At 37.8% G+C, this 27,440-nt stretch overlaps 1 protein-coding gene across 1 annotated transcript in view; it reads right to left on the reverse strand.

Moving 5' to 3' along the window:
* TAOK1 (TAO kinase 1) overlaps positions 1-27,440 on the reverse strand; it is a 154,928-nt gene that overhangs the window by 70,287 nt on the left and 57,201 nt on the right. Inside the window, exon 3 of the mRNA XM_060082698.1 lies at positions 152-223. Within this exon, the coding sequence (XP_059938681.1) occupies positions 152-223 (72 nt within the window). The remainder of the gene's footprint in view (positions 1-151; positions 224-27,440) is intronic.

Raw genomic sequence — 27,440 nt, forward strand, 5'->3', positions numbered from 1 at the left:
GTTTGTGAAAGAAAATACACTGAGATATATTCTTAATATTCATATACTTTTAGGTATGCTACACTTTTTTGAAAAAATTCCCAGCTACCCTTAATTAAAAACAGTATGTCTTTTTCTAACATGTCAAAAAGAATATAAATATTTCACCTACCTCAGTGGACTGCTTTCCACTATAAGACATTTTCTTGATAGCCACCACTTCATTGGTGCGCACATCTCGTGCCTAAAAAAACAAAGAAAGAACTATTGTAAAAATTAACAGATTAAATCTGGGCAATAATTTCTTTGAGAATAAAAGCATTTATGAGCTACCATGTCAAAAGGAACATCAAAACTGCCTTTAAAGAACATTAAAAACAAAAAAACCCAATAACCATATAGTGAAACTTATCAAATCATCTAGGAACTGGTACTTTGGAAAGAAATATAAAGCAGGGTTTATCTTTGAGAGATCTAATTAAGAGGAAAAAACAGAAATATGAATAGCACTATAACAGAGAGACAAAACAAGACTAGTATATACAAGCCTATGCTAATCAATTTTGAAATCTCAATGAAATGGACAATTTTCTGGAAGGAATAAATTACTAAAACTGATCTTAAGAAGAAAATGTAAGAAATGTAAGAAAAACAAACAATGGTGGCAGACTGAAAAGAACACCAATGAACTGTCTTTAAAATACTCTTGAGTGGGGATTTCCCTGGCAGTCCAGTGGTCAGGACCCCGGCTTTCACTGCCGAGGGCACTGGTTTGATCCCTGGTCAGGGAACTAAGATTCCGCAAGCAGCAAAAAAACAAAACAAAACATAGGGACTTCCCCAGTGGTCCAGTGGCTCCGAGCTCCCAGTGCAGTGTTCCATCCTTGGTCAGGGAACTAGATCCCACATGCCACAACTAAGAGTTCACATGCTGCAACTAAAGATCTTGCATGCCACAACTAAAGATCCCACATGCTGCAACGAAGATCCCACACACAGCAACAAAGATCTCACTTGCCACACGAAGACCCAACGCAGCCCAATAAACAAATATTAAACAAACAAACAAATCTAAAATACTCTACAGTGGAAAATAGTTTTACCAGGTGAACTTTCCAGGATGTAAGGGGGGAAAAAAAGGAAAGCTAGCCCATTAATTTTAAGAAGGCAATATAACCCAATAACTAAAACCTCACAAACAGCACAAAATAGAAAGGTATCAATTTCACTTGTAAATATAGACAAGAAAACTCTAAATGAAAATTTAAAAATATTACAGAGCATTAAAATAATTTTTCATTTGGATAAAATACACTAATATAGGGCTTCCCTGGTGGCGCAGTGGTTGAGAGTCTGCCTGCCGATGCAGGTGACACGGGTTCGTGCCCCGGAGATACCACATGCTGCGGAGCGGCTAGGCCCGTGAGCCATGGCCACTGAGCCTGCGCATCCGGAGCCTGTGCTCCACAACGGGAGAGGCCACAACAGTGAGAGGCCCGAGTACCACACACACACACACACACAAAAAAAACAAAAAAACCCCACTAATATATATAGTTTTTCATTTGGATAAAATTACAGAAATGCAAAAGATTCTAATATTAGAAAAAAAATTTCATAATTTACCACAAGTTTTAAAAGTTAAAGGGGGGACAAACAAACAAATAAATAAATAAACACACACACACACACACACACACACACATATTTATAAATGCTCAATAAATCCTGAAAATTCAGAAGTGCCCAACTCTAAATGTATTCAATTGCAAAGAAGGCCAAACTCTTAGGAAACACAAATTAGAAAGGTAATTCCTTAACATGATAAATCACCTCTATTGTAAACTACTGCTAATCAGGCTTAAGAATGCTAAAATACTATCACAATTATTACTTAACATTGTTGAGGTAATTCTGAAAAAGGGTAATAAAAATGTAACAGAAACACGACAGTTAACTAGAAAAGCCAAACTTCCATGTGTTAAAAAAATGATTATATATTAAGAAGGCACATGAGACTAGCTGCAAAATATTTTAAATGGGTTAACTAAAAGTATCAGAACCACCTCAAATCATCTGTTGGAAGAATTCATCTTCAATTCAGATTTTTAATGAGTTCCCAAGATAAAATGTTCTAAATTAGATTATGGTGATGGCTGCAAAACTCATATTTATTGACAATCATTGAAATGTAGGCATAAAATTGGTGAACTTATGGTATGTAATTTATACTTTAAAACTTGTTAAAAAAAAGACAGCACATATGTAAATTTTATCTCTATAGAGTGGCTTGGGGAAAAAAAAAAAAGACACTCAGTTAAGTGGGCCTCGGGAAACTTAATCACATGCCAATTTCAATTACCGGTGTACTGGTTAGGAAACTGGCACCACTTATTGTAATGGGTGAAGCGGATCTAACCACAGACATCATGCTTGAATATAAATTAATTTTTCCAAAATGTTCTCTCCTTATCTATCTACGAACCTCTTTATTTTAATCATGTCTAAACAGCTATATTGCGCTCTTTTGTAAGAGCTGAGATATAATTTACATGCCATACAATTCACCTATTTTAATGTGTACAATTCAGTGGCATTTAGAACATTCACAGATATATGCAACCATCATTATAATTTTAGAACTTTCATCACCTCAAAAAGAAACTCCAAATTGTTCATTGCAATTTGCATTACAGTCAAACGGTAAATTTTATGTGTATTTTACAATAAAATTCTTTTCTTCATTAAAAAAAAAAACCCATTCGGCCCTAAGCAACAACTAATCTACTTTTCCGTGTCTCTTTTCCGTGTCTCTAGAGATTTGACCATTCTGGACATTTCATATAAATGGAACTATGTAATATGTGGTCTTTTGTGACTGGCTTTTTTCAAGATTCATGACTAATGATATTATCTTTTCATGTGCTCCTTAGCCATTTGTACATCTCTCTTTGAGAAATGTCAATTCAGATCCTTTGCCCATTTTAAAACTGGGTTGTCTTTTGATTTGAGTTATAAGAGTTCTTTACATATTCTAGGCACAAGTCCCTTATCAGATATATGATTTACAAATTTTTTTCTCCTATTCTGTAGGTTGTCTTTTCACTACTTTGAAGCACAGAAATTTTTATTTTTGATTAAGGTCAATTTATTTTTTTCTTTTATTGCTCATACTTTTGGTGTCACATCTGAGAATGCTCTGCCAAAACTAAAGACATGCAGATTTACCCCTATGATTTCTTCTAAGAGTTTTATAGTTTTAACTGTGACACTGAGGTTTTGATCCATTTTGAGTTAATTTTTCTATCGTTTCTATAGTATAAGGTAAGGACCTAATTCCACTGTTTTGCATTAAACAGCTACACTTTTAATTGGCCTAAGACAAAGCTTAATTTAAAAGTGGGTATACTAAATGCAGTGAAGTATCCTGGATTAGATTCTAGAACAGAGAAGAGACAGTGGAAAAACTGGCAAAATTTAGTACACAGAATATAGTAGATAGCTTAGTTACTAGTATCCTATCAATGTTGATTTCTTAGTTTTGATAAATGTACCATGATTATGTAACATATTAACATTAGGGGAACTAGACAAAGACTATAGGGAAAAACACTGTACTAACTGTGAAATCTGCAAATCTAATATTATTTTTAAATACTAAATTAAACTAAAACGTGACTATTAAAATCCAAATGTACTAGTAATGATGATTAAAATTAAATGACCAAGTTAAAAGGAGATACGACTTTTGCTTATTCATGTTTTTAAAAAGCAAAAAGTAAAAATATTTAATGTTCACGAACATGTTTTTCTCTCCCTTCAGGATCACATATTGTGCTTACTTAGTCTCCTCTAATCTAGAACAATTCCATAACCCCTCTTTGTCTTTCATGATACTGACATTTTTGAAGAATACACTGTGGTATTTTAGAGAATGTAACTAAATTTGTACTTGTCTGACATTTCTTCAAGATTAGATTCTGATTATACACACCTGGCAAGAATACTATAAGAGTGATATTGTGTCCTTCCCAGGGTATCATATCTGGACATATATACAATGTGTCCACTCCTCATTGGTGTTACCAATTTTCATCACCCACTAAAGGTGCCGTGTTTTTCCAATGTGTATAGTTAAAGTTACTGTTTCCTACCTTGTATCTAACAAACAATCTGTGAAGAGATACTTTAAAACCACGTAAACATCCTGCTCATCAAAATTTTCCCTTAGATTTAGCAAACATTGAAGATAATAGCCCAAAACAATCTTCACTATTGATGATTACAAAATGCACATTTCCTCCCCCCACCTCTACCATTCCCTTCACATTTATCAGTCAGGCATTCTATTATAAGGAAAACACCCCCCTTTTCATCCATCCATCCATCATCTATCATGGAAATTATGAAGCCCTATTTTATTAAATGGGTTATAATCCATTACTATCTTTATACTGATATTCAAATTGTTCCAGATTTGGCCAGCAGAAGCCCCTATAAGCTGGCTCCAATGTCTTTTTGACAGGCCCCATTTTTTTTTTCTTTCTTTAAAGCACTTTTTAACTTTCTGGCACAAGGTCTTCTAAGGCTTATCATTTATGTTCCCTGCCCCTGCAACAAAATGAGACATTCCTCCAATAAGTTCTTGTTCCTTTTAGTTAGGAATTAAATTCAAGATCTGAGTGCTAAGTGTGCTCATTACTACTGGGTGTCATTACAAATAGAATCTTGCAGCAGATAGAGCTAAGAGATGCACACACACATATATGAGATATAATTATTTCATATTAACACTGTTAATTCCTATCCAATCAAACCCACAGGGCTCTTCCTTACCTTCCCCACTTCCATATTTCTTTCCATATTTTCACAGTTAGGATCCTGACCCCAAACAACATCAACATTATTCATTACTCAATCCTCCTTTTTTTTTTTTTGGTCACACCACATGGCTTGCAGGATCTTAGTTCCCCAACCAGGGATTGAGCCCCGGCCACGGCAGTGAAAACGCCCAGTCCTAATCACTGGACCACCAAGGAATTCCCACTTAATCCTTTAACATATAGTTTCAGATCCGTCACACCCATACAAATATGGAACAAGTCTATTAAGAAGGGTTCAAGATTTGCCTACAGTTTCCCTCTCCCAACCAGACTGAGAGTATACAGTTAAAATACTATGTACAAAAGTTACTCATATTAGTTCTATTTTTCCCCTCAATGTGGTTATGTCTGAAATACAGTTGGGTTCATTGTTCCTGTTTGCCTTTGATGTCAGTGACAACCTTACCCCCATACATATTAATTTTAATTTTTAAGTATATAAAGTATTTATTATCCAAAGAGGTATATTCAAACAAGAATCATTCCATCCTCTATCTCTTCATATCCATTCCTATAACTATCACCATTTTATATGTTGAACTGTTGGTTGTATAATTTATCTGATTTCATCAAACTATATATTTAATATCTGTATATTTATTATATATGAATTAAATTAAATTAAATCAATAAAAACAATTCCTACCAGCATATTGAATGGCTATTTTTCAGGGATTTTCTCAATGGAGTTTTTTTATTGGGCCCATTTCTAAGATTCTATGTATATTTTTCCTTTTTTCTATATTTCTCTATATTAGTGTATTTGGAGAGGAAAGGTATAAGCATAAACTCAGACAAAACTGTAATACAGAAAAAGGGTCGTTTCTAAAATATCTATATCCTTGGGTCCCTCTTCTCTATTTTGTGTCCAATCCAGAATTAAACAAACATGAGCAACATCAAACACACACATACACGTGTACACAAAATTCTACAAGTTATATACCTAACTGTTAACAGTAGCTGTCCGTGGGTAGTGAAATTATAGATGGAGTTTTTCTTATTTTTGTCTCCAATTTATAATTGGGGTATAAACCAAAAGCTCAAATTGTTAAGAATTTGAACCATATTTTCTCAAGGGAAATAACATTTTATTATTAATAAATTACTAAATTTATTAATTTATTAATAAATTGTAGTGTCATTCCTAAGGTGCCCATAAAAAAAGACTAAACCCATAATACTGCCAAAATATTAAACATCTGTATAATACTTGCTGTTTGAGGGGGAAAAAACAATTTTTATACAAAGAAGAAATAAATGAGTGGAGTTTTCCCCTATAGATTAAGAAAGGAATACTTAGAGATGTTTTATGACTTTAGAATAGTATATCACTGGCTCAATCTTAAAGTTATGGTCTTTAAAATAATAAAACATATTCCTTTAACTACCAATTTTATTTCCTAGAAATTTTAATTTCTAAAATGTATATTATTTTTCTGAAGTAAAAAAAAAAAAAGAGTCAACAGAAACTTACATCCTCCCCAATTTTGGGGAAAAAGTTCCTTTCTGGTTACTAGTGAGTTAAAAAAAATTTTTTTCTTTGAAATTATTTTAGACTTACGGAAACGTTGCAAATATAGTACAGAGAGTTACCATACACCTTTCACCCAGCTTTTGCCTAATGTTAATATCTTGCATAATAAAATTATCAAAACTAAGAAATTAACACTGGTAAAATTATTAACTACTAACTAAACTATAGGCTTTATTTGAATTTCACCAATTTTTTCACTAAGAACCTTTGTTTTTCTTTCTCTGCGTTGGGTCTTCATTGCTGTGCAGGGCCTTCTCTAGTTGGAGCAAGTGGGGGCTACTCTTCATTGCAGTGCACAGGCTTCTCATTGTGGTGGCTTCTCTTGTTGCGGAGCACGGGCTCTAGCAGCAAACGCTTCAGCAGTTGCAGCGCGTGGGCTCAGTAGCTGCAGCTCACGGGCTCTAGGGCGTGTAGGCTCAGTAGTTGTGGTGCATGGGCTTAGTTGCTCCACGGCATGTGGAATCTTCCCGGACCATGGATCGAACCCATGTCCCCTGCACTGGCAGGCAGATTCTTAACCACTGCGTCACCAGGGAAGTCCACTACTAACCTTTCTCTATTCTGGGATCCTACATTGCAGTAATATTTGGTTATCATGTTGCCTTTCTCTCCTCCAAATCTGCAAAAGTTCTTAAATCTTTCCTTGTATTTCATGTCCTTGACACTTTTGAAGCGTACAGGTTATTTTGTATAATGTTCCCTAATTTGAGTTTACCTGATATTTCCTCATAATTATACTGTTTATGGATTTTAAATGAGAATGCCACAGGAATGATGTATCCTTCTTGGTGTCATCTCAGAAAGGAGATAAATGATGTCGATGTTTCTGGTGATACTAACCTTGATCACTTGGTTAAGGTAGTCTCTGCCAGATATATGCCTTGATTTTTCCATTTTAATTAATAAATATCTTTGGGGCTATACTTGAGATTATGCATATATCCTGTTTCATCTCAAACTTTAACCTACTAATTTTAGCATCTACTAGTGGATCTTGGCTGCAACAATTATTTCCCTTAGTCCTTCTACATTTAATAAAAGGAATTTTTATTCTTTATAAATATGTGTATATCTGCGTGTGTGTGTGTGTGTGTGCATGAGAGAGAGAGAGAGAGAGAGAGAGAGAGAGAGAGAGAGAGAGAGAGAGAGAGGAGAGAGAGAGGAGTTCCTACTGATACCTCCAATTCCAATTCAACATACAACAGGGTTATTTCTAGCCTTCCTCATTTCCTTACTCCTAACTTCTTTCTTGGACATTAAGAAAACTGCTTCTCGAGATAAAGACGGCAGAAGAGAAGGACGTGGAGCACACCTCCTCCCACAAATACATTAAAAATACATCTACATGTGGAAGAATTCTCACAGAATACCTACTGGACGCTGGCAGAATATCTAATACAACTAAAACTGTAAGAAAGAGCACCACATATCAGAGTAGAATGAAGAAAAAAAAAAAAAAGGAATCAGGATGGGACCTGTGCCCCTGGGAGGGAGATATGAAAGAGGAAGGTTCCCTCAGTCTGGGAACCCCTTTCACTGGTTGGGAGATCAGCTGGGACAGATAAGGAGCTTCACAGGCTCAGAGGAGAGTGTAGCAACCAGACTGTGGGAGGCAGAACAGAGAGAAACCAGCACAGATGGTCCTGGCCACCTCGCTGCACTGCCCAGCCCGAGATGCACATCTGCTGGTGCGTGCAGGGGCTGAGTGCTACAACTTGGGCTTCAGTGGACAGACCTGGGAAAAGGGCTGGGGTTGGCTGTGTGGAGACAGCCGGAAGGAGCTGGAGGGTGCTCTGGGCTGCAACCGGGGGTGTGCGCAGGATAGAGCCTGGGGCCACAATAGAAGCCACATAGTTAAACACACATGTAAAGGGAGGGGCGGGGCCCCATCATAGCAGCCTCATTTCAACGAGCTCACCTGAGCTCACAGTCAATGTGGCTCCACCTCTACCACCTCTGTGCTGGTGGGTTGTCCACATGCAGAAGTGGGGCTGAAATCTGAGCCTACCCTCAGGGGCTGTGAGACTGGTGGATTTACACAGCTACTGGCAGCTTTGTAAGCTCTGTGCCTGCGGGACATCCCAGTGGATTACTGTTGCTTCCAAGGCTGGGGTGGTCCTGCGCTAGCAGCTACAGGCTTTGCGGACACAGGCATGCAGAGGCAGGGCCAGGACATGGGCTGATTCTGTAGCCCCTGTGGAACGTCCAGGTGCCTGACTTCAGTAGATCTGCCCTACTGGCTTTGTGAGCACAAAGCCTGAGGGATATCCAGGCTGACTGCCTGCATTCCCTTGACTGAGGCAGGGCCGAAGGTAGTGCCAACAACAGTGTACTTTGTGAGTGCACATAACGTGACAGGCAACACCACAGAGTGCACTTCCTGGTGGACAGCTCCTGTAGAGGAATACTCAGTGGCTCCTCTACCAGCAGAGGTGCTCCAGTACCACCTACCTCACATCACAGCTCAGAAACCGATCTAGGGGCTTCTATTACAACAACTGGGGAGCAGACCTTACCCCCAAAAGGGCTGTGACAATTACAGAGCAAATAGGAGGCCCCACTCAACATCCAGTGCAGGCTGTCTGCTCACTACAACACCAATCACACCTCCTATCAAGAGAATAAAAGCCACCACACACTGAAGAAAGACATGGCAGGCACCCATATTAAAAACAGTCCTTGCACCAAAAATATCAGACTCACACAGACTACACAAGGGTGCTCCCACATAAAAACAGCCCTTCAAGACCACAGTAGATAAGGGTTTCTCCTAAATGCACAGAGTCAGAGAAATGTAAGTAAAATAAAGCAGCAGAGGAACCACTCCCAATTAAAAGAACAAGAAAAATCTCCTGAAAGAACAAGCAATGAAACAGGCCTCTCGAGACTTCCCTGGTGGCACAATGGTTAAGAATCCACCTGCCAACGCAGGGGACATGGGTTCGAGCCCTGGTCCAGGAAGATCCCACATGACGCAGAGCAACTAAGCCCATGCACCACAACTACTGAGCCTGTGCTCTAGAGCCCACGAGCCACAACTACTGAGGCTGCGTGCCACAACTACTGAAGCCCGCGCGTCTAGAGCCTGTGCTCCACAACGAGAAGCCACCACAATGAGAAGTCCGCGCACCGCAACCAAGAGTAGCCCCCACTCGCCACAACTAGAGAAAGCCTGCACACAGCAAAGAAGACCCAATGCAGCCAAATAAGTAAATAAATAAATTAATTAAATTAAAAAAAAAGAAACAGACCTCTCCAGTCTATGAGATCCCAAGCTCAAAAAGGAAGTAATAAAAATACTGAAGGAGGGCTTCCCTGGTGGCGCAGTGGTTGAGAGTCCGCCTGCCGATGCAGGGGACACGGGTTCGTGCCCCGGTCTGGGAGGATCCCACATGCTGCGGAGCGGCTGGGCCCGTGAGCCATGGCCGCTGGGCCTGCGCTTCCGGAGCCTGTGCTCTGCAACGGGGGAGGCCACAACAGTGAGAGGCCCGCGTACCACAAAAAAAAAAAAAAAAAAAAAAAAAAATACTGAAGGAATTAAGAAAGGTATTGATAAAAATGCCAACCACTGTAACGAAGAATTAGAAACTATAAAGAGCAGCCAATTAAATTAGAAAACTCATTTGCTGAGATGAAAGCTGAGCTAAAGGCAAAGAATAGCAATCAGGGGCTTCCCTGGTGGTGCAGTGGTTGAGAGTCTGCCTGCCAATGCAGGGGACACACGTTCATGCCCTGGTCTGGGAAGATCCCACATGCTGCGGAGCGGCTAGGCCCGTGAGCCATGGCTGCTGAGCCTGTGCGTCTGGAGCCTGTGCTCCGCAACGGGAGAGGCCACAACAGTGAGAGGCCCGCGTACCACAAAAAAAAAAAAAAGAAGGAGGATTGAGTAATGAATACTCAGTACTGCAACTACTGAAGCCCGCGCACCTAGAGCCCGTGCTCTGCAACAAGAGAAGCCACCGCAATGAGAAGCCCACGCGCCACAATGAAGAGTAGCCCCCGCTGGCTGAAACTAGAGAGAAAGCCTGCATGCAGCAATGAAGATGCAACGCAGCCAAAAAATAATAATAATAAATAAGATAAAATAAAAATTCATATATAAATATTATTATTATATTATTATCAAGCATCTTTCCCAACCACAACAGTATGAGACTAGAAATCAATTACAGGAAAAAAACTGCAAAAACACAAACACATGGAAGCTAAACTATATGATATTAAACACTAAGTAATCAGTGGGTCACTGAAAAAATAAATAAATACCTGGAGACGAATGAAAATGGAAAAACAATGAACCAAAAGCTATGGGACATAACAAAAGCAGTTCTAAGAGGGAAGTTTAGAGTAATACAAGCCCACGTCGAGAAACAGGAAAAATCTCAAATAAACAACCTATCCTTAAATGTAAAGGAACTAGAAAAAGAAGAACAAACAAAATCCAAAGTTAGTAGAATGAAAAAATTATAAAAATCAGAGCAGAAATAAATAAAGGCTAAAAATACAACATAAAAGATCAATGAAAATAAGAGGTGGTTCTTCAAAAAGATAAACAAAATTGATAAACTTTTAGCCAGATTCATTAAGAAAAAAAGAGAGGGCCCAAATAAATAAAATCAGAAATGAAAGAGAAGTTACAACTGACATCACAGACTACAAATTACAAATGAGATTACTAGGAACAATTATACACCAGTAAAATGGACAACCTAGAAGAAATAAATAAATTCCTAGAAACGTACAATCTCCCAAGACTGAATCAGGAAGAAATAAAAAATAGGAAGAGGGCCTCCCTGGTGGCGCAGTGGTTAAGAGTCCGCCTGCCGATGCAGGGGATACGGGTTCGTGCCCCGGTCTGGGAGGATCCCATATGCCGCGGAGCGGCTGGGCCCGTGAGCCATGGCCGCTGGGCCTGCGCATCCGGAGCCTGTGCTCCGCAACAGGAGAGGCCACAACAGTGAGAGGCCCACATACCGCAAAAAGAAAAAAAAAAAAAATAGGAAGAGACCGATTACCAGTAATGAATTGTATCAGTAATCAAAAAACTCCCAAGAAACAAAGTCCAGGACCAGATGGCTTCACAGGTGAATACAACCAAACATTTAAAGAAGAGTTAACACCTATCCTTCTCAAACTATTCCAAAAAGCTGAAGAGGAAGAAATGATTCTGAACTTATTCTACAAGGCCAGCAAGAATTGACAAAAATCAACATTCATTTACGATAAAAACTGTCAACAAAGTGGGTACAGAGGGAATATACCTTAACATATTAAAGGGCATATATGACAAACCTGAAGACAACATTATACACAATGGTGAAAAGCTGAAAGCCTTTCTTTTAAGATCAGGAACAAGACAAGGATGACTACTCTCGTAACTTTTATTCAACATAGTACTGAAAGTACTAGCTAGAGCAATTAGGAAGGAAAAGGAAATAAAAGGCATCTAAATTGGAAAGGAGGAAGCAAAATTATCACTTTTTGCAGATGGCCTGATACTATATATAAAAAAATCCTAAGGATGCCACCAAAAAGCTATTAGAACTCAACAGTGAATTCAGTAAAGTTGCAGGATACAAAATTAATGTACAGAAGTCTCTTGAGTTTCTATACAAATAACAACTATCAGAGAAAGAAAGAAATTAAGAAAACAATCCCATTTACAATTACATCAAAAAAAATACCTAGGAATAATTCCTCCAAGGAGGTAAAAGACTTGTTCTCTGAAAACTGTAAGACATTGATAAAAGAAATGGAAGATTACACAAACAAATGGAAGGATGTATTTACTCATGGATTGGAGAAATTCATATTGTTAAAATGCCCATACTACTCAGGGCAACCTATAGATTCAATGCAATCCCTATCAAAATACCAATGGCATTTTTCACAGAACTAGAACAAATTATTCTAAAATTTGTAAGGAAACATAAAACCCCAAATAGCTAAAACAATACTAAGAAAGAAGAACAAAGCTGATGGTATCATGCTCCCTGATTTCAAACTATACCACAATGCTACAGTTACCAAAACACTATGATACTGGCACAAGACAGACACATAGATCAATAAGAGAGCCCAGAAATAACCCACATTTATATGGTTAATTAATCCATGACAAAGGAAGCAAGAACATACAATGGGGAAAAGACAGTCTCTTCAATAAATGGGTGTTGGGAAAACTAGAAAGCTACATGCAGAAGAATCAAATTGGACTACTCTCTCACACCATATACAAAAATAAACTCAAAATGGATTAAAACTCCTAGAAGAAAACATAGGTAGTACACTCTTTGAAATCAGTCTTAGGAATATTTTTTCAGATATGTCTTCTCAGGCAAGGGAAACAAAACAAAAAATAAACAAATGGGACTACATGAAACTAAAAAGCTTTGCACAGGGAAGGAAACTGTCAACAAAATGAAAAGGCAGCCTACTGAATGGGAGAAGATATTTGCAAATGATGTATGTGATAAGGCGTTAATATTCAAATTATACAAAGAAATCATACAGCTCAACATCAAAACAAACAACCCAATTAAAAAGTGGGTAGAGGGCCTGAATAGAAATTTTCCCAAAGAATTCATAAAGATGGCCAACAGATACATCAGGGAAATGCAAATCAAAAGCACAGTAAGATATCACCTCACACCTGTCAGAATGACTATTAAACAGACAACAAATAACTAGTGTTGATGAGGATGTAGAGAAAAGGGAACCCTAATGCACTATTGCTGGGGATGTACACTGGTGCAGCCACTATGGAAAACAGCATGGAGCTTCCTCAAAAATTAAAAGTAGAACTGCTAGACAATACAGCAATTCCACTTCTGTGTATTTTTCTGCAGAAAACAAAAACACTAATTTGAAAAGATTATACGCACCCCCATGTTCACTGCAGCTTTATTCACAATAGCCAAGATATGGAAGCAACCTAAGTGTCCAATGGATAAAGAAGACAAGCTGCATATATACATACACACATATATATAATGGCGTGTGTCTGTGTGTGTGTATATATATATATATAAATAAAATGGAGTATTACTAAGCCATTAAAAAGGGGTGAAATCTTGCCATTTGTGAAACCATGGATGAACCTAGGGGATATTATGCTAAGTAAAATAAGTCAGACAGAGAAAGACAAATATATGATTTCACTTACATGTGGAATCTAAAAAACAAAACAAACAAACAAAATGGAAACATTCTCATAGATACAGGGAAGGTACAGGTGGTTTGCCAGAGGGGATGGGGGTGAGGGGATGAGTGAAACAGGTGAGGGAGATTAAGAGGTACAAACTTCCAGTTAGAAACTAAGTGAGTCATAGGGATGAAATGTACAGCATGGGGAATACAGGCAATGATACTGTAATAACTTTGTATGGTGACAGATGGTAACTAGATTTATCATAGTAACCATTTTGTAACATATAGAAATATCAAATCACTATGTTGTGCACTTGGAACTAACATAGTATCGTAGGTCCATTATAATTCAAACAATAAAAAAATTAAAATACTATTTAGAACAGAATTAAATGAGCTATGAGTAATTAAATAAGAGCACAATACTACATGTTATCTCTTCTCACCATCTGAAAGTAAAAGAGTAAAGGCAAAATTGGCTACAGGCCTAAGGACAAACTTCATGCTGTAAAGAGCAAAAAAAAGACAATATATACAACCAATCAAATGTGAATGTGAAAATGTGAATATCCATTTGGGAGCTATTTTAATGAATTAATAAGAATGATCTGAAATCACCATATCAATTAATTATATGTAAATTGTCTTTCTATAATTCTTTTTTTTTATTTTATTTTTTTATTAGTTTCTGCTTTATAACAAAGTGAATCAGTCATACATATACATCTGTTCCCACATCCCTTCCCTCATACATCTCCCTCCCTCCCACCCTCCCCATCCCACCCCTCCAGGCGGTCACAAAGCACCGAGCTGATCTCCCTGTGCTCTGCGGCTGCTTCCCACTATCTATCTACCTTACGTTTGGTAGTGTATATACGTCCATGCCGCTCTTTCACTTTGTCACAGCTTACCCTTCCCCCTCCCCATATCCTCAAGTCCATTCTCAAGTAGGTCTGTGTCTTTATTCCCGTTTTACCCCTAGGTTCTTCATGACTTTTTTTTTTTTAAATTCCGTATATATGTGTTAGCATACGGTATTTGTCTTTCTCTTTCTTATTTATTTATTTTTGGCTGCATTGGGTCTTCGTTGCTGCACACGGGCTTTTCTCTACTTGTGGCAAGCAGGGGTTACTCTTCATTGTGGTGCACAGGCTTATTGCTGTGGCTTCCCTTGTTGTGGAGCATGGGCTCTAGGCGCACGGGCTTCAGTAGTTGTGGCTCACGGGTTCTAGAGCACAGGCTCAGTAGTTGTGGCGCACGGGCTTAGCTGTTCCACGGCATGTGGGATCGTCCCGGACCAGGTCTCGAACCCGTCTCCTGCATTGGCAGGCGGATTCTTAACCACTGCGCCACCAAGGAAGCCCTTCTTTTTTATATTTATATCTTTTTTCTTAAAACATTAAACAATTTGCTGTACCACTGAAAATATAAAACTTGCCAAGCCCCTAAAAGAATACAGATTAATAAAATCTTACACTAGGAAATAAGAGGTAAATATTACATCTCAGTTTTTAAAATAAAGAAAAAAACTTTTACAAAGTAAATAAATGACTTCACTGGGATCATACATGGTCTGTCACATTTGTTAGGAAGCTTGGTTCCAAAGCCAGTGTTCTATGGCCCATCTGCAGACATCATGTTGGTTCTATGTAAGGTACTGGAAACTAAAAGAGAATGTTTATCTTCCTGGCAATCTAGAGATAGTGGTCCTTTTGGATATCTGACTCTTTGGTTTGGTTTCAAACACTTATTATGATGCCAGTCCTTGATTAGCTTGTCTGAAGACAGCCAGAATACCTGGCTCAATTGAAGTATTTTTAAATTTAAGGTGACCCCTACTGTCAATTAATGAAAATTCAGACCTATATTTTAAGAACTATTTTTAGTCACCTAAAAAAATTTGATGAGAAGGTCCTTCCTGTATATACTCTATAGAAAGACACTGCACGTTTAGCCCTGTCATGAGGTTGGGGTGAGAGAGCACATAAAATCAGAAGCACACTTTTAGGTGTGCACATTCACATATGCAACACACACATACACACACTGCCACATGGGTTTAGCTGATACTACAAAATATGAATGTTAGTGACCTAGAAATAGAATGACAGCAAAATTATTCAGTTGTGAGCTACAGTCAAACTTTGCTCATCTATAGGGTACATGTTTCCCAGACATCAAGACAATTAACAGAAAACACCTGCTCTGAGCAGTTGCCCCTGACTCCTCTAAGCTTCCATGCAATGGTTCCTCAGGTGGTCCTAACCAGAACCTAGGTTTCTTTTCTTTATATACATATATATTTTTGGGGGGGGGGGAGGCTGCACGGTGTCTTAGTTGCAGCGTGTGGGATCTTTTAGTTGTGGCAGGCACACTTCTTAGCTGCAGCACGCATGTGGGATCTAGTTCCCCGACCAGGGATCAAACCCAGCCGGGCCCCCTGCGTTGGGAGGGTGGAGAACAAGATATTAAACATTTTAGGCCTTGTGGGCCAAATACATTTCTTCTTTTTCTGTTGCATATTCTTCCTTTTGTTTTTCCAAATGTAAAAATCATTCTTAGTTTGAAAGCTAAATGAAAATAGTTCACAGGCTGGACCATGAGCTATAGCATGGCACCTACTATAGATAAAACCTTGGTTAACATTTTGCCACATTTGCTTTGAAACTCTTTATCTAAAAATATATACTGTTATCATTACATTATCATTCTTTTATTATTGAATAGGACTTGAGATAAATTCCTACCCTTGTTTCCAAAGAACTTCATTTATTTCCTGAGAACAAGAACATTCTCTTGAAAAACAATATATCAAATTTAGGAAATTTAGCATTGATATAATACTATTATACAGTGCATATATAGTCCATATTTAAATTTCACCAACTATCTCAATGTCCTTTACAGAAATTTTTTCCCAATCCAGGATCACCCATTGTGTTTAACCACCAGGTCTCTCCTAAGGCAGCTCCTGATATCTAGCTTAGACCAATTAGCTTTTGTTGCCCCTGCTATACTTAACTCTGGGACTATGAGACTTTCTCTCCCAACCACAGCTCTCTGAAATAATCCAGCCTGGGTAAGACAAACCCAGAAATACTGCACAAGGAGGTCCAAGCACTAGAGAAGCTCTCCCTGCCCACCACTCCCCCAACCCCAGTAAATAATTCTCTTCCGTGAGGCACCACAGTGTCCACCCTCTCAACTTGTCAGAAAACAAGTTCTTTTGATTCTATCAATTTAAGCTTTAAATTCACTGCCACTATCTAGTTTGAGCTCTCAGCATTTCTTTCCAATTATAAAATCTTCATAATCAGCCTCCCTTCTTTGATCTTTGACACTTGCCAAAGATCTTCTACACTGCTACAAAAATAAACTTTCTATGTCACAAATGGAAATATAATATTTCTGTTGCACTTCAGTGTTCCCTCAAGACTTCAGAATAAAGCCTACATTTTTTAGTATTTAGTGGAGGAGGCTCCCTTCAGGAGCCCTTGCTTGTCTTTCCTTTTTACCTTTCTCTGATCCAATCCTTAGTTCTCATTACAACCTTAATTCAAAACACACCCACTTCAGTTCTGGATTTTGGATACTGCAATTTTATAGCTTTATTTAAAATTTTTAAATCATTGATAATTTGCTAATATGTGATTTAATTCAGTCCCTTTAACGAAAGGAAAAGGACAATAACATTCCTCACTGGATAGATCATATGGACAGGTCTGAAGAAGACAGAAAACCTACGGAAATTCTCTACTTTTCAATATCAACAATGAAAGACCAATTGCTCCAAAAATACGTATCTTGGGCTTCCCTGGTGGCACAGTGGTTAAGAATCCTCCTGCCAATGCAGGGGACATGGGTTTGAGCCCTGGTCTGGGAAGATCCCACATGCTGTGGAGCAACTAAGCCCATACACCACAACTACTGAGCCTGCACTCTAGAGACCACAAGCCACAACTACTGAGCCCACACGTCACAACTGCTGAAGCCCGTGCGCCTAGAGTCTGTGCTCCACAACAAGAGAAGCCACTGCAATGAGAAGCCCATGCATCGCAATGAAGAGTAGCCCCCGCCCACTGCAACTAGAGAAAGCCCGTGCGCAGCAACAAAGACCCAATGCAGCCATAAATAAATAAATAAATAAATAAATAACAAAACGACATATCTTTAGAGTAGGATATATGAAAAGTCTAGCAAGTACAAATAATATCAAACATAAATCAAGGGAAACTTCACCACTAATTTTTGCCATGTTTCTGTTAGACTGTCCCAAAAGCCCAAACAAGAATCAAAGCAGTCAATGTATGTATAACAATTGTATGAAACTACAGGAGAGCAACAAATGTAGGCAAAGCTTTAGAGACTAGAAGCCTTGAGAGAAGAACAGTATACAATGTGAGCAATAAATTTACTCCAGCTTCATCCCTGAACTTGTGGTATAACAGGAAAAAAAGAGTCCAAGGAGGAAGCTAGGCTGAAGAGAGAGGCCAGAGATAGGAGCTTCCAAAGCATCTGGAACTTAAAAAGCACAATCATCATTTAAGAAGATGTGGTATATATATGATGGAATATTACTCAGCCATAAAAGAGTGAAATATTGCCATTTGCAGCAACATGAATGATGTAGAAAATACCATACAAAGTGAAGTCAGACAGAAAAAGATAAATATTATATGATATCACTTATATGTGGAATCTAAAGAATAATACAAATAAATCTACATACAAAACAGAAACAGACTCACAGACATAGAAAACAAACTTCTGGTTACCAAAAGGGAAAGGGAGTGGGGAAGGGATAAATTAGGAGTGTGGGATTAACACATACAACTACTATACCTAAAATAGATAAGCAACAAGGATTTACTGTATAGCACAGGGAACTATATTCAATATCTTACAATAACTTGTAATGAAAAATAATCTGAAATATATATAACTGAATCACTCTGCTATACACCTGAAACTAACATAATATTGTAAATCAACAATATTTCAATTTTTTTTAAAGGTTAATATATTGGAAAAAAAGGCATAACCACAGAAGAGGGAGCTGAAAAGAAGCAGCTCAAAAAACTGAATTCTCCTCAAGTAAACAGTCAACTCCTAAGTATGTACTGCCTAAGACTCCCAGAAACCCAAAAGAAAACAGCAGTTGGAAGACTAAAAAGATAAGCAGAGCTTTCAGAAGACAAAAAGTGCTGGAGAGAAGGAGGTTGGAATTCAAACCCCACCAAACTGCTTTTTTCAAAAATAAATTTATTTATTTATTTAACTTATTTTGGCTGCGTTGGGTCTTCATTGCTGTGCACAGGCTTTCTCTAGTTGCAGCGAGTGGGGGCTACTCTTCGTTGCAGTGTGCAGGCTTCTCATTGCGTTGGCTTCTCTTGTGGAGCATGGGCTCCAGGTGTGTGGGCTTCAGTAACTGTGGCTCGCAGGCTCTAGAGCACAGGCTCAGTAGTTGTGGTGTACCAGCTTAGTTGCTCCGCAGCATGTGGGATCTTCCCGGCCCAGGGCTCGAACCCATGTCCCCTCCATTGGCAGGCGGATTCTTAACCACTGCGCCACTAGGAAAGCCCTGCTTGAGCTTTGATAAACACCCTAGACAGTCAGTTGGGATTCTAGAAGAGCCATGTTTTAAGAGTAAGGGCAAAGGCCTAGTAATAAGGGCAAAACTGACATCAACTAGCCCTAATAAAGCCTAAAACCAAGCCTCAAGGTGATTCAACACTATACTATCAGCTTACCAAAAGAAACCACAACTGTCTTTGAAGAAAAATAGAACCATCCAAAACATCTACAAATTCTCCTCTAAAAAGAAGAGTAACGGGGCTTCCCTGGTGGCGCAGTGGTTGAGAGTCCACCTGCCGATGCAGGGGACACGGATTCGTGCCCCGGTCCAGGAGGATCCCACATGCTGCGGAGCGGCTGGGCCCGTGGGCCATGGCCGCTAAGCCTGCGCATCCGGAGCCTGTGCTCCGCAGCGGGAGAGGCCACAGCAGTGAGAGGCCCGCGTACAGCAAAAAAAAAAAAAAAAAAGAGTAACCAATCACAAATTGTAAGGCATGCTAGAAAGTGGACCAAATACTGAAAAAGGAAAAAACTGGAAATATAAATAGGCCCAAGGGAGACTCAAATACTGGAGTTACTGACAGAGTCTTAAAAAAAAAAGCGGGGGGGGGGGGGTGCGGTACTTCCCTGTTGGTCCAGTGGCTAAGACTCCAAGCTCCCAATGCAGGAGGCCTAGGTTTGATCCCTGGTCATGGAACTAGATACCACAGGCTGCAACTAAGAATTTGCATGCCACAACTAAAGATCCTGCATGCCGCAACTAAAGATTCTGCATGCCACAACTAAAAGATACTGCACGCCACAACTAAAAGATCTCGCATGCTCAACTAAAAAAATAAATAAATAAAGATCCCTCATGCCTCAGTGAAGATCCCCCACACTGCAACTAAGACCCAGAGCAGCCAAATAAATAAATAAAATATTTTTTAAACAAAGGGAATCAATGGACATTTTAGAAGTAAAATATATGAGAAAAACTGCACAAAAAACAGGAGAAAGAGTTGAAATACTGTACAGTTTTTACATTGTTTGAGAAGTGGTAAAAGTGCTCATTTAAGTTAACTATAATAAGTCAAGAATATATAGTACAATCTCTAGGGTAACAATTCAAATAATAATGAAGGGCTGTATAACCAAAAGGTTAATGTGAGAAAAAATATATTAACCATATCTTCTAAGTTGCTGTAATCTGATGCTTTGACAGCTAGGGCCTTGCTAACAGGAAGAGACTACACTCCCAGAGCTAGCTAATTCCTAGAGAGAAAAAACAAGCACTTCTTTCATATACAAACCACAAATCCAGAGCCTGTATCTCCAATGACTTCACACTATGGGCCCCTACACCATATTCTAATCACCACAGGGCCGAAAGCCAGACAACCAGGGACAGCCCCTCTACCCACGGCCTGCTGAAATTAAAGTGGTTAATCCAAAACTTGCTTACCCTGCTTCACTTGTTTTATTCCCACAGAAACCACAATAAAGGCTCTTGCCCATGCTTTTTCCCTTGCTTTCTCACTTATACCAGTGCTTCCCCAAGTGGCCCTCTCTGGCATGGCATGCCCTCTTCTCTTGAAATCTATGAGTATAATAAACTATCTTTTCTTTTTTTTTTAAAGACTTATTATTTATTTTTGGCTACATTGGGTCTTAGTTGTGCAGCACTCAGGCCTCCCTCTAGTTGTGGTGCGCAGGCTTAGTTGCCCCACAGCATGTGGGATCTTAGTTCCCTGACTAGGGATCAAACCCGTGTCCCCTGCATTGAAAGGGGGATTCTTTACCACTGGACCATCAGGGAAATCCCTAAACTATCTTTTCAATGGCAGTTGTTACCTGATCTTTGGTCTTTCCATACCTGAATTAAAACCTGTATTTTAAAACAAAAGAACAATAACACTTGATTAATTCAAAAGATGGCAAGAATGAGGAATAAAGAACAGATAGGACAAACAAAAATCAAATAGGAAAACAGACTTATGCCCAACTATGTTAGTAACAACATCAAATATAGATGGGCAAAACACTCCAATTAAAACAAAGATGAGATAGAGAAAAAGCTCCTTGACATTGGTCTTGGCAGCAATTTTCTGGATATGACACCCAAAGCACAAACAACAAAAGCAAAATTAAATAAGTGGGACTGCATCAAATTAAAAAGCTTCTGCACAGCAAAAGAAACAATCAACAAAATGGAAAGGTAATCTATGGAATGGGAGAAAATATCTGCAAATCATGTATCTGATAAGGGGTTAATATCCAAAATATATACAGAACTCATAAAACTCAATAGCAAAAAACAAACAAACAAACAAAAACAAAAAACCAACCTAATTAAAATACAGGTAGAGGACCTGAATAGACATTTTTTCAAAGATGACATATGTCAACAGGTACATGAAAATATCACTAATCATTAGGGAAATGCAAATCAAAACCACAATGATATGTTACCTTACACCTGTCAGAATGGCTATTATGAAAAAGACAGGTGATAACAAGTGTTGGCAAGAGTGTGCAGTAGGGCCTCCCTGGTGGCGCAGTGGTTGAGAGTCCGCCTGCCGATGCAGGGGATACGGGTTTGTGCCCCGGTCTGGGAGGATCCCATATGCCGCGGAGCGGCTGGGCCCGTGAGCCATGGCCGCTGAGCCTGCGCGTCCGGAGCCTGTGCTCCGCAATGGGAGAGGCCACAACAGTGAGAGGCCCGCATACCGCAAAAAGAAAAAAAAAAAAAAAAAAAGAGTGTGCAGTGGCCATAAACTGGTATGGCCACTATGGAAAACAGTATGGAGGCTCCTCAAAAAATTAAAAATAGAACTACCATATGATCCAGCAATCCTACTTCTGGATATATATCCAAATGAATTGGAACTGCGATTTGAAGAGATATCTGCACCTCCATGTTCATTACAGCATTATTCACAATAGTCAAGACATGGAAACAACCATATCTTGAAGTGTCCATCAAAGGATGAATGGATTAAGAAGATGTAGTATGTGTCCATAGAAACAACAGAATATTATTCAGCCATGAAAAAGAAGAAAATTCTGCTGTTCGCAACAACCTGGATGAAACGTGAGGGCATGTGAAATAAGTAAGACCGAGAAAGACAAATACTGTTTATTATCAATTATATGTGGAATCTAAAAAAGCTGAACTCAGAGAAACAGAGAATAGAGTGATGGTTACCAGGGGTTGGGGGTAGGGAAGATAATGGTCAAAGGGTACAAGTTATAAGATTAACAAATTCTGGGAATCTAACGTACAACATGGGGATTACAACTAATAATACTTTATTATATACATGAAAGCTGCTCAAAGAGTAGATCATAAATGTTCTCACTACAAAAAGGAAATGGTAATTATGTGGCAGGATGGAGGTGTTACCTAATGATATAGTAGTAATCATTTTGCAATATATAAATGTATCAAATCAACACACTGTACACCTTAAACTTACACAATGTTATATGTCAATTATATCACAATAAAGGGGGAAAACAATTCGTGGGGGAAAAAACAACAAAGATGAGAAATACTTTAGAATAAAGTTCCAGAAATAATGAATGAAAAGGAAAAAGAAATACACTACATAAGCATTAGCCAAAGAAAGCTATCATTAATATCAAAGTAGATTTTAAAGCAAGAAATACTACGAAAGGTAAAGAGTGGAATTTTAATGATAACGGGACAATTCAACAAGATACAATAATCCTAAATTTGTACATTCCCAGTAACATAGATCAGAAATGTATAAAGTAAAACAAGATACAGCTAAAAAGCAAATTAGATAAATCCACTATCAGTGGAGATTTTTAAATACCTTTCAGTTACTGATAGAACACACAGACCAAAAACAAACTAGTAAAATCAGAAAGGACCCAAAAGATCTGAAGAATATAACCAACAAATGTTACCTACTTGACATACATAGATAATCACGCCCAATAAACTGCAGAATATATATAATTTTCCAGTGCACATACTAGAAGAAAATATTCACAAAACATATATTGATTGACCAAGTATCCTGGAAATTCTACAAACTCAATTTAAAAAGAAAGCCCGATTTTCAAAAAATGGGCAAAATATTTGAACAGATACTTCCAAAGATACGTGAATGATCATTAAGTCTATGAAAAAGAGCTCAACAACATCAATCAGCAGGGAAATGTACATTAAAACCTAACTGAAATACAATTACACACCCATCAGAATAACTCAAATTAAAATGACTGTCAACATCTAATGCTGGCAAGGATATGGAGCAAAAAGAATTCTCATACACTGTAGATGGGAATGTAAACTTTCCACTTAGTGAAAAAGTCTGGCAATTGGCATAGAACTAAACATACACCTGCCCTATGATCCAACAACTCCAACAAATCTTAGGTATTTACTTAAAAGAAATGAAAAATTGGGTCCACAAAAAGACTTGTAAATCAAGACTTTAAATCAAAAAAGTTTATAAAAAACAAAGGGCATTATTTATTAATAAAGGTTCAATACAGCAAGAAGATATAACAATTATAAACATTTACACACCTATGGACAGATCAGTAAGTATATACAGTTCTACAATAATAGTTGGAGACTTCAATAACCCACTCATAATAAAGGAGAGGACAACCAGACAGAAGATAAGCAGGGAAATAGAGGACTTAATACAATAAACCAACTAGATCTAACAGAATATGCATTCTATACACAATAACAGAATACACATTCTTCTCAAGTGCACATGGGACATTTTTCAGGACAGACCATATGTTATGCCAAAAATCAAGAATCAGTAGATTTTAAAAGACAGATATACAAAGTATCTTCTCTGACCTCAATGGGATAAAGTCAGAAATCAATAATGAAAATGGAAAATTCACAAAATTGTAAAAATTAAACAGCACACTTTTAAACAACCAATGTATCAAAGAAGAAGTCACAAGGCATATTAGAAATACTGAGAGCTGAATTAATACAAAAATACAGCATATCAAAACTTATGGAACCAAGTGAAAGAAGTGCTCAGGAGGAAATTTATAGCTATAAACACATTAAAAAACAAGAAAGATCTCAAATTAACAACCTAACTTTACAACTTAAAAGCCAGAAGAAGAAAAACAAACTAAACTCAAAGCTAGCAGAAGGAAGGAAATAATAAAGATTAAAGCAGAGATAAGTGAAAGAATCAAAAAACAGAGAAAATCATTGAAACCAAAAGCTGGTTCTTCAAAAAGATCAACAAAATTGATAAACCTTTACCTACACACACTAAGAAAAAAGAGAAGACCCAAATTACTAAAATTAGAAATGGAAGTGGGAACATTACTACTGATCCTACAGAAATAAAAAGGATTATAAGAGAGTACTATGCCAACAAATTAGACAAAATGGGCAAATTCCTAAAAACAAAACCTACCAAGACTAAAGGATGAAAAAATAGAAAACCTGAATAGTATTACTTATTATTATTACTTACTATAACCAGTAAAGAGATTGAATAAGTCATCAAAAATTTCCCAAAAAAGAAAAGCCCTGGACCCACTGGGCACTTAAATGAGAAAACAACCTGATTAAAAAAATGAGCCAAAGACGTTAACAGAGGTCTATATATCAGGTATATATCTGTATATATCAAAGAATATATACAGGTGGCAAATAAGCATTTGTAAAGATGGTCCACACCATATATTATCAGGGAAATGGAAATAACAATGAGATAACGCTACATACTAATTAGAACGGCCAAAATCTGGAACACTGATAGCACCAAAGGTTGGTGAGGATGCGGAACAACAGGAACTCTCATTCACTGCTGGGAGGAATACAAAATGGTACAGCCACTTCAGAACATAGTTTGGCAGTTTCTTACAAAATTAAACATACTCTTACTTATCCAGCAATAGCACTTGGTATTTGCTTAAAGGAGCTGAAAACTAACGTCTACACAAAAACCTGCACACAGAGCTTTTTTCAGGGCAGTGAAAATACTCTGTATGATACTATAATGATACTTGTCATTATACATTTGTCCAAACCCAAAGAATGTACAACACTAAGAATGAACCCTGATATAAACTATGGTGAGTATGCTACGTCAATGTAGGTTCATCAGAATATAGTTCATTGAACAGTACAAAACATTGCTAAACAAAATTAAATAAGACCTAAATAAATGTTTAGAATGACATGCTGTGTTCATGGACTGTAAGACTTAATATTGTTAAGATGCCAATACTACCAAACATGATCTACAGATTTAAACAATCCCTATCAAAATCCAACAGGCTTTTTTACAGAAATGGAAAAGCTAGCCTTTAAATTCATATGGAATTGGGAGGGGTCCCAAATAGCCAAAACTGTCCTTAAAGAGAACAATAAAGTTATTCCTGATCTCAAACTCACTACAAAGCTACAGTAATCAAAACATGCTAGTAGGGCTTCCCTGGTGGCGCAGTGGTTGAGAGTCCGCCTGCCGATGCAGGGGACACGGGTTTGTGCCCTGGTCCGGGAGGATCCCACATGCCGTGGAGCGGCTGGGCCCGTGAGCCATGGCTGCTAAGCCTGTGCGTTCAGAGCCTGTGCTCCGCAACGGGAGAGGCCACAACAGTGAGAGGCCTGCGTACCGCAAAAAAATAAACAAAAACAAACAAACAAAAAACATGCTAGTATGCTAGTGTGGTACTAGCATAAAGACAAATGGAATAGATCAGAGAGTTCAGATATAAATGTATACAATATGGCCGAGTGATTTGACAAGGATGTCAAGACAATTCAGTGGGGAACAGCAGTCTCTTCAACAGATAGTACTGGGACAACTGGATTTCCATATGCAAAAAATGAAGTTGGACCTCCACCTCACAACATATACAAAAATTAACTCAAAATGGATCAGTTACCTAAATAGAAGAGTTAAGACCATAAAACTCTTAGAAGAAAACACAGGGGTAAATCTTTATGACCTTGGATTTGGCTGAATTCTTAGACATGATAGCAAAAGCATGAGCAACGAAAGAAAAAACAGATAAACTGGATTTCATTCGAAGTTTAAACTTTTGTATATCAAACGACATTATCAAGAAAGAGAAAAGATAAACTACAGAATGCGAGAAAATATTTTCAAATCATGTATCCAATAATTTAATATTCAAAATACATAAAGAACCCTTACAACTCAACAAAGAGACAAAAAACCCAACTTTTAAAACGGTCAAAAGACTTGAACAGACATTTCTCCAAAGAAGATACACAAATGGCCAATAAGCACATGAAAAAATGCTCAACATATGTCATTAGGGAAATGCAAATCAAGACTACAAGATACTACTGCAGACCTAGTAGGATGGCTAAAATCAAAATACCAGACAATAATAGGCATTTGCAAGGACATGGAGTAATTGGAACACTGGTACATTGTTGATGGGAATGGAAATGAAGCAGCCACTCTGGTGCAGTTTGGCGGTTCCTCAAAAAGTTAAACATAGAATTACTATGTAATTCAGTATTTTCACTTCTAGGTACATACCAAAATGTGAAAACAGGGACTCCAACAGATACTTGTACACCAATGTTCATTGTAGCATTTATTCACAATAGGCAAAAGGTAGACACAATCTAGTGCCCATCAACAGATGAATGGATAAACAAAACCATGGTATATACAAACAATGGAATATTATTCAGCTATAAAAAGGGATGAAGTACTGATACATGCTACAACATCAAAGACCCACCAAGTGATTATGCTACACATTATGCTAAGTGAAATTAGCTATACATGAAAGTACAAATATTGTATGATTCCACTTATATGAAATATCTAGACTCGGCAAATTCATAAAGACAAAAAGTAGACTAGAGGTTACCACCAGCTGGGTAGAGGGGGAAATGAGGAGTTATTGCTAATAGATACAGAGCTTCTGTTTGGGGTGATGAAAAAGTTTTGAAAATAGATAGTGGTAATGGTTGTAAACATTGTGAGTATAATTAATGCCACAAATTGTACACTCAAAATGGTTAAAATGGCAAATCTGATGTTTTTTGGGTTTTTTTAAGTATAAAATACACACACACGCACACAAGAAAAAAAAACTTTGGTACATATCCTTCTGCCAAATAATAATCCTAGATTTCCACAAAACTAAAACTGACTCTGTATGGAACTTTACAGAAGTCAGTGTTCTGCAATATTTAATTCTATAGCAATGCAAGTCATATGACTCCTAAAAACAGTGTGCTAAACATTCTAAACACTAAGTCAAAGCAAAATAATATTCGTTTCCATTTTTTCAATAATCCAAGAAACTCAATAAATAAAGCTATT

Source organism: Mesoplodon densirostris, chromosome 18, assembly GCF_025265405.1.
Source record: "Mesoplodon densirostris isolate mMesDen1 chromosome 18, mMesDen1 primary haplotype, whole genome shotgun sequence".
Taxonomy (NCBI): Eukaryota; Metazoa; Chordata; class Mammalia; order Artiodactyla; family Ziphiidae; genus Mesoplodon; species Mesoplodon densirostris.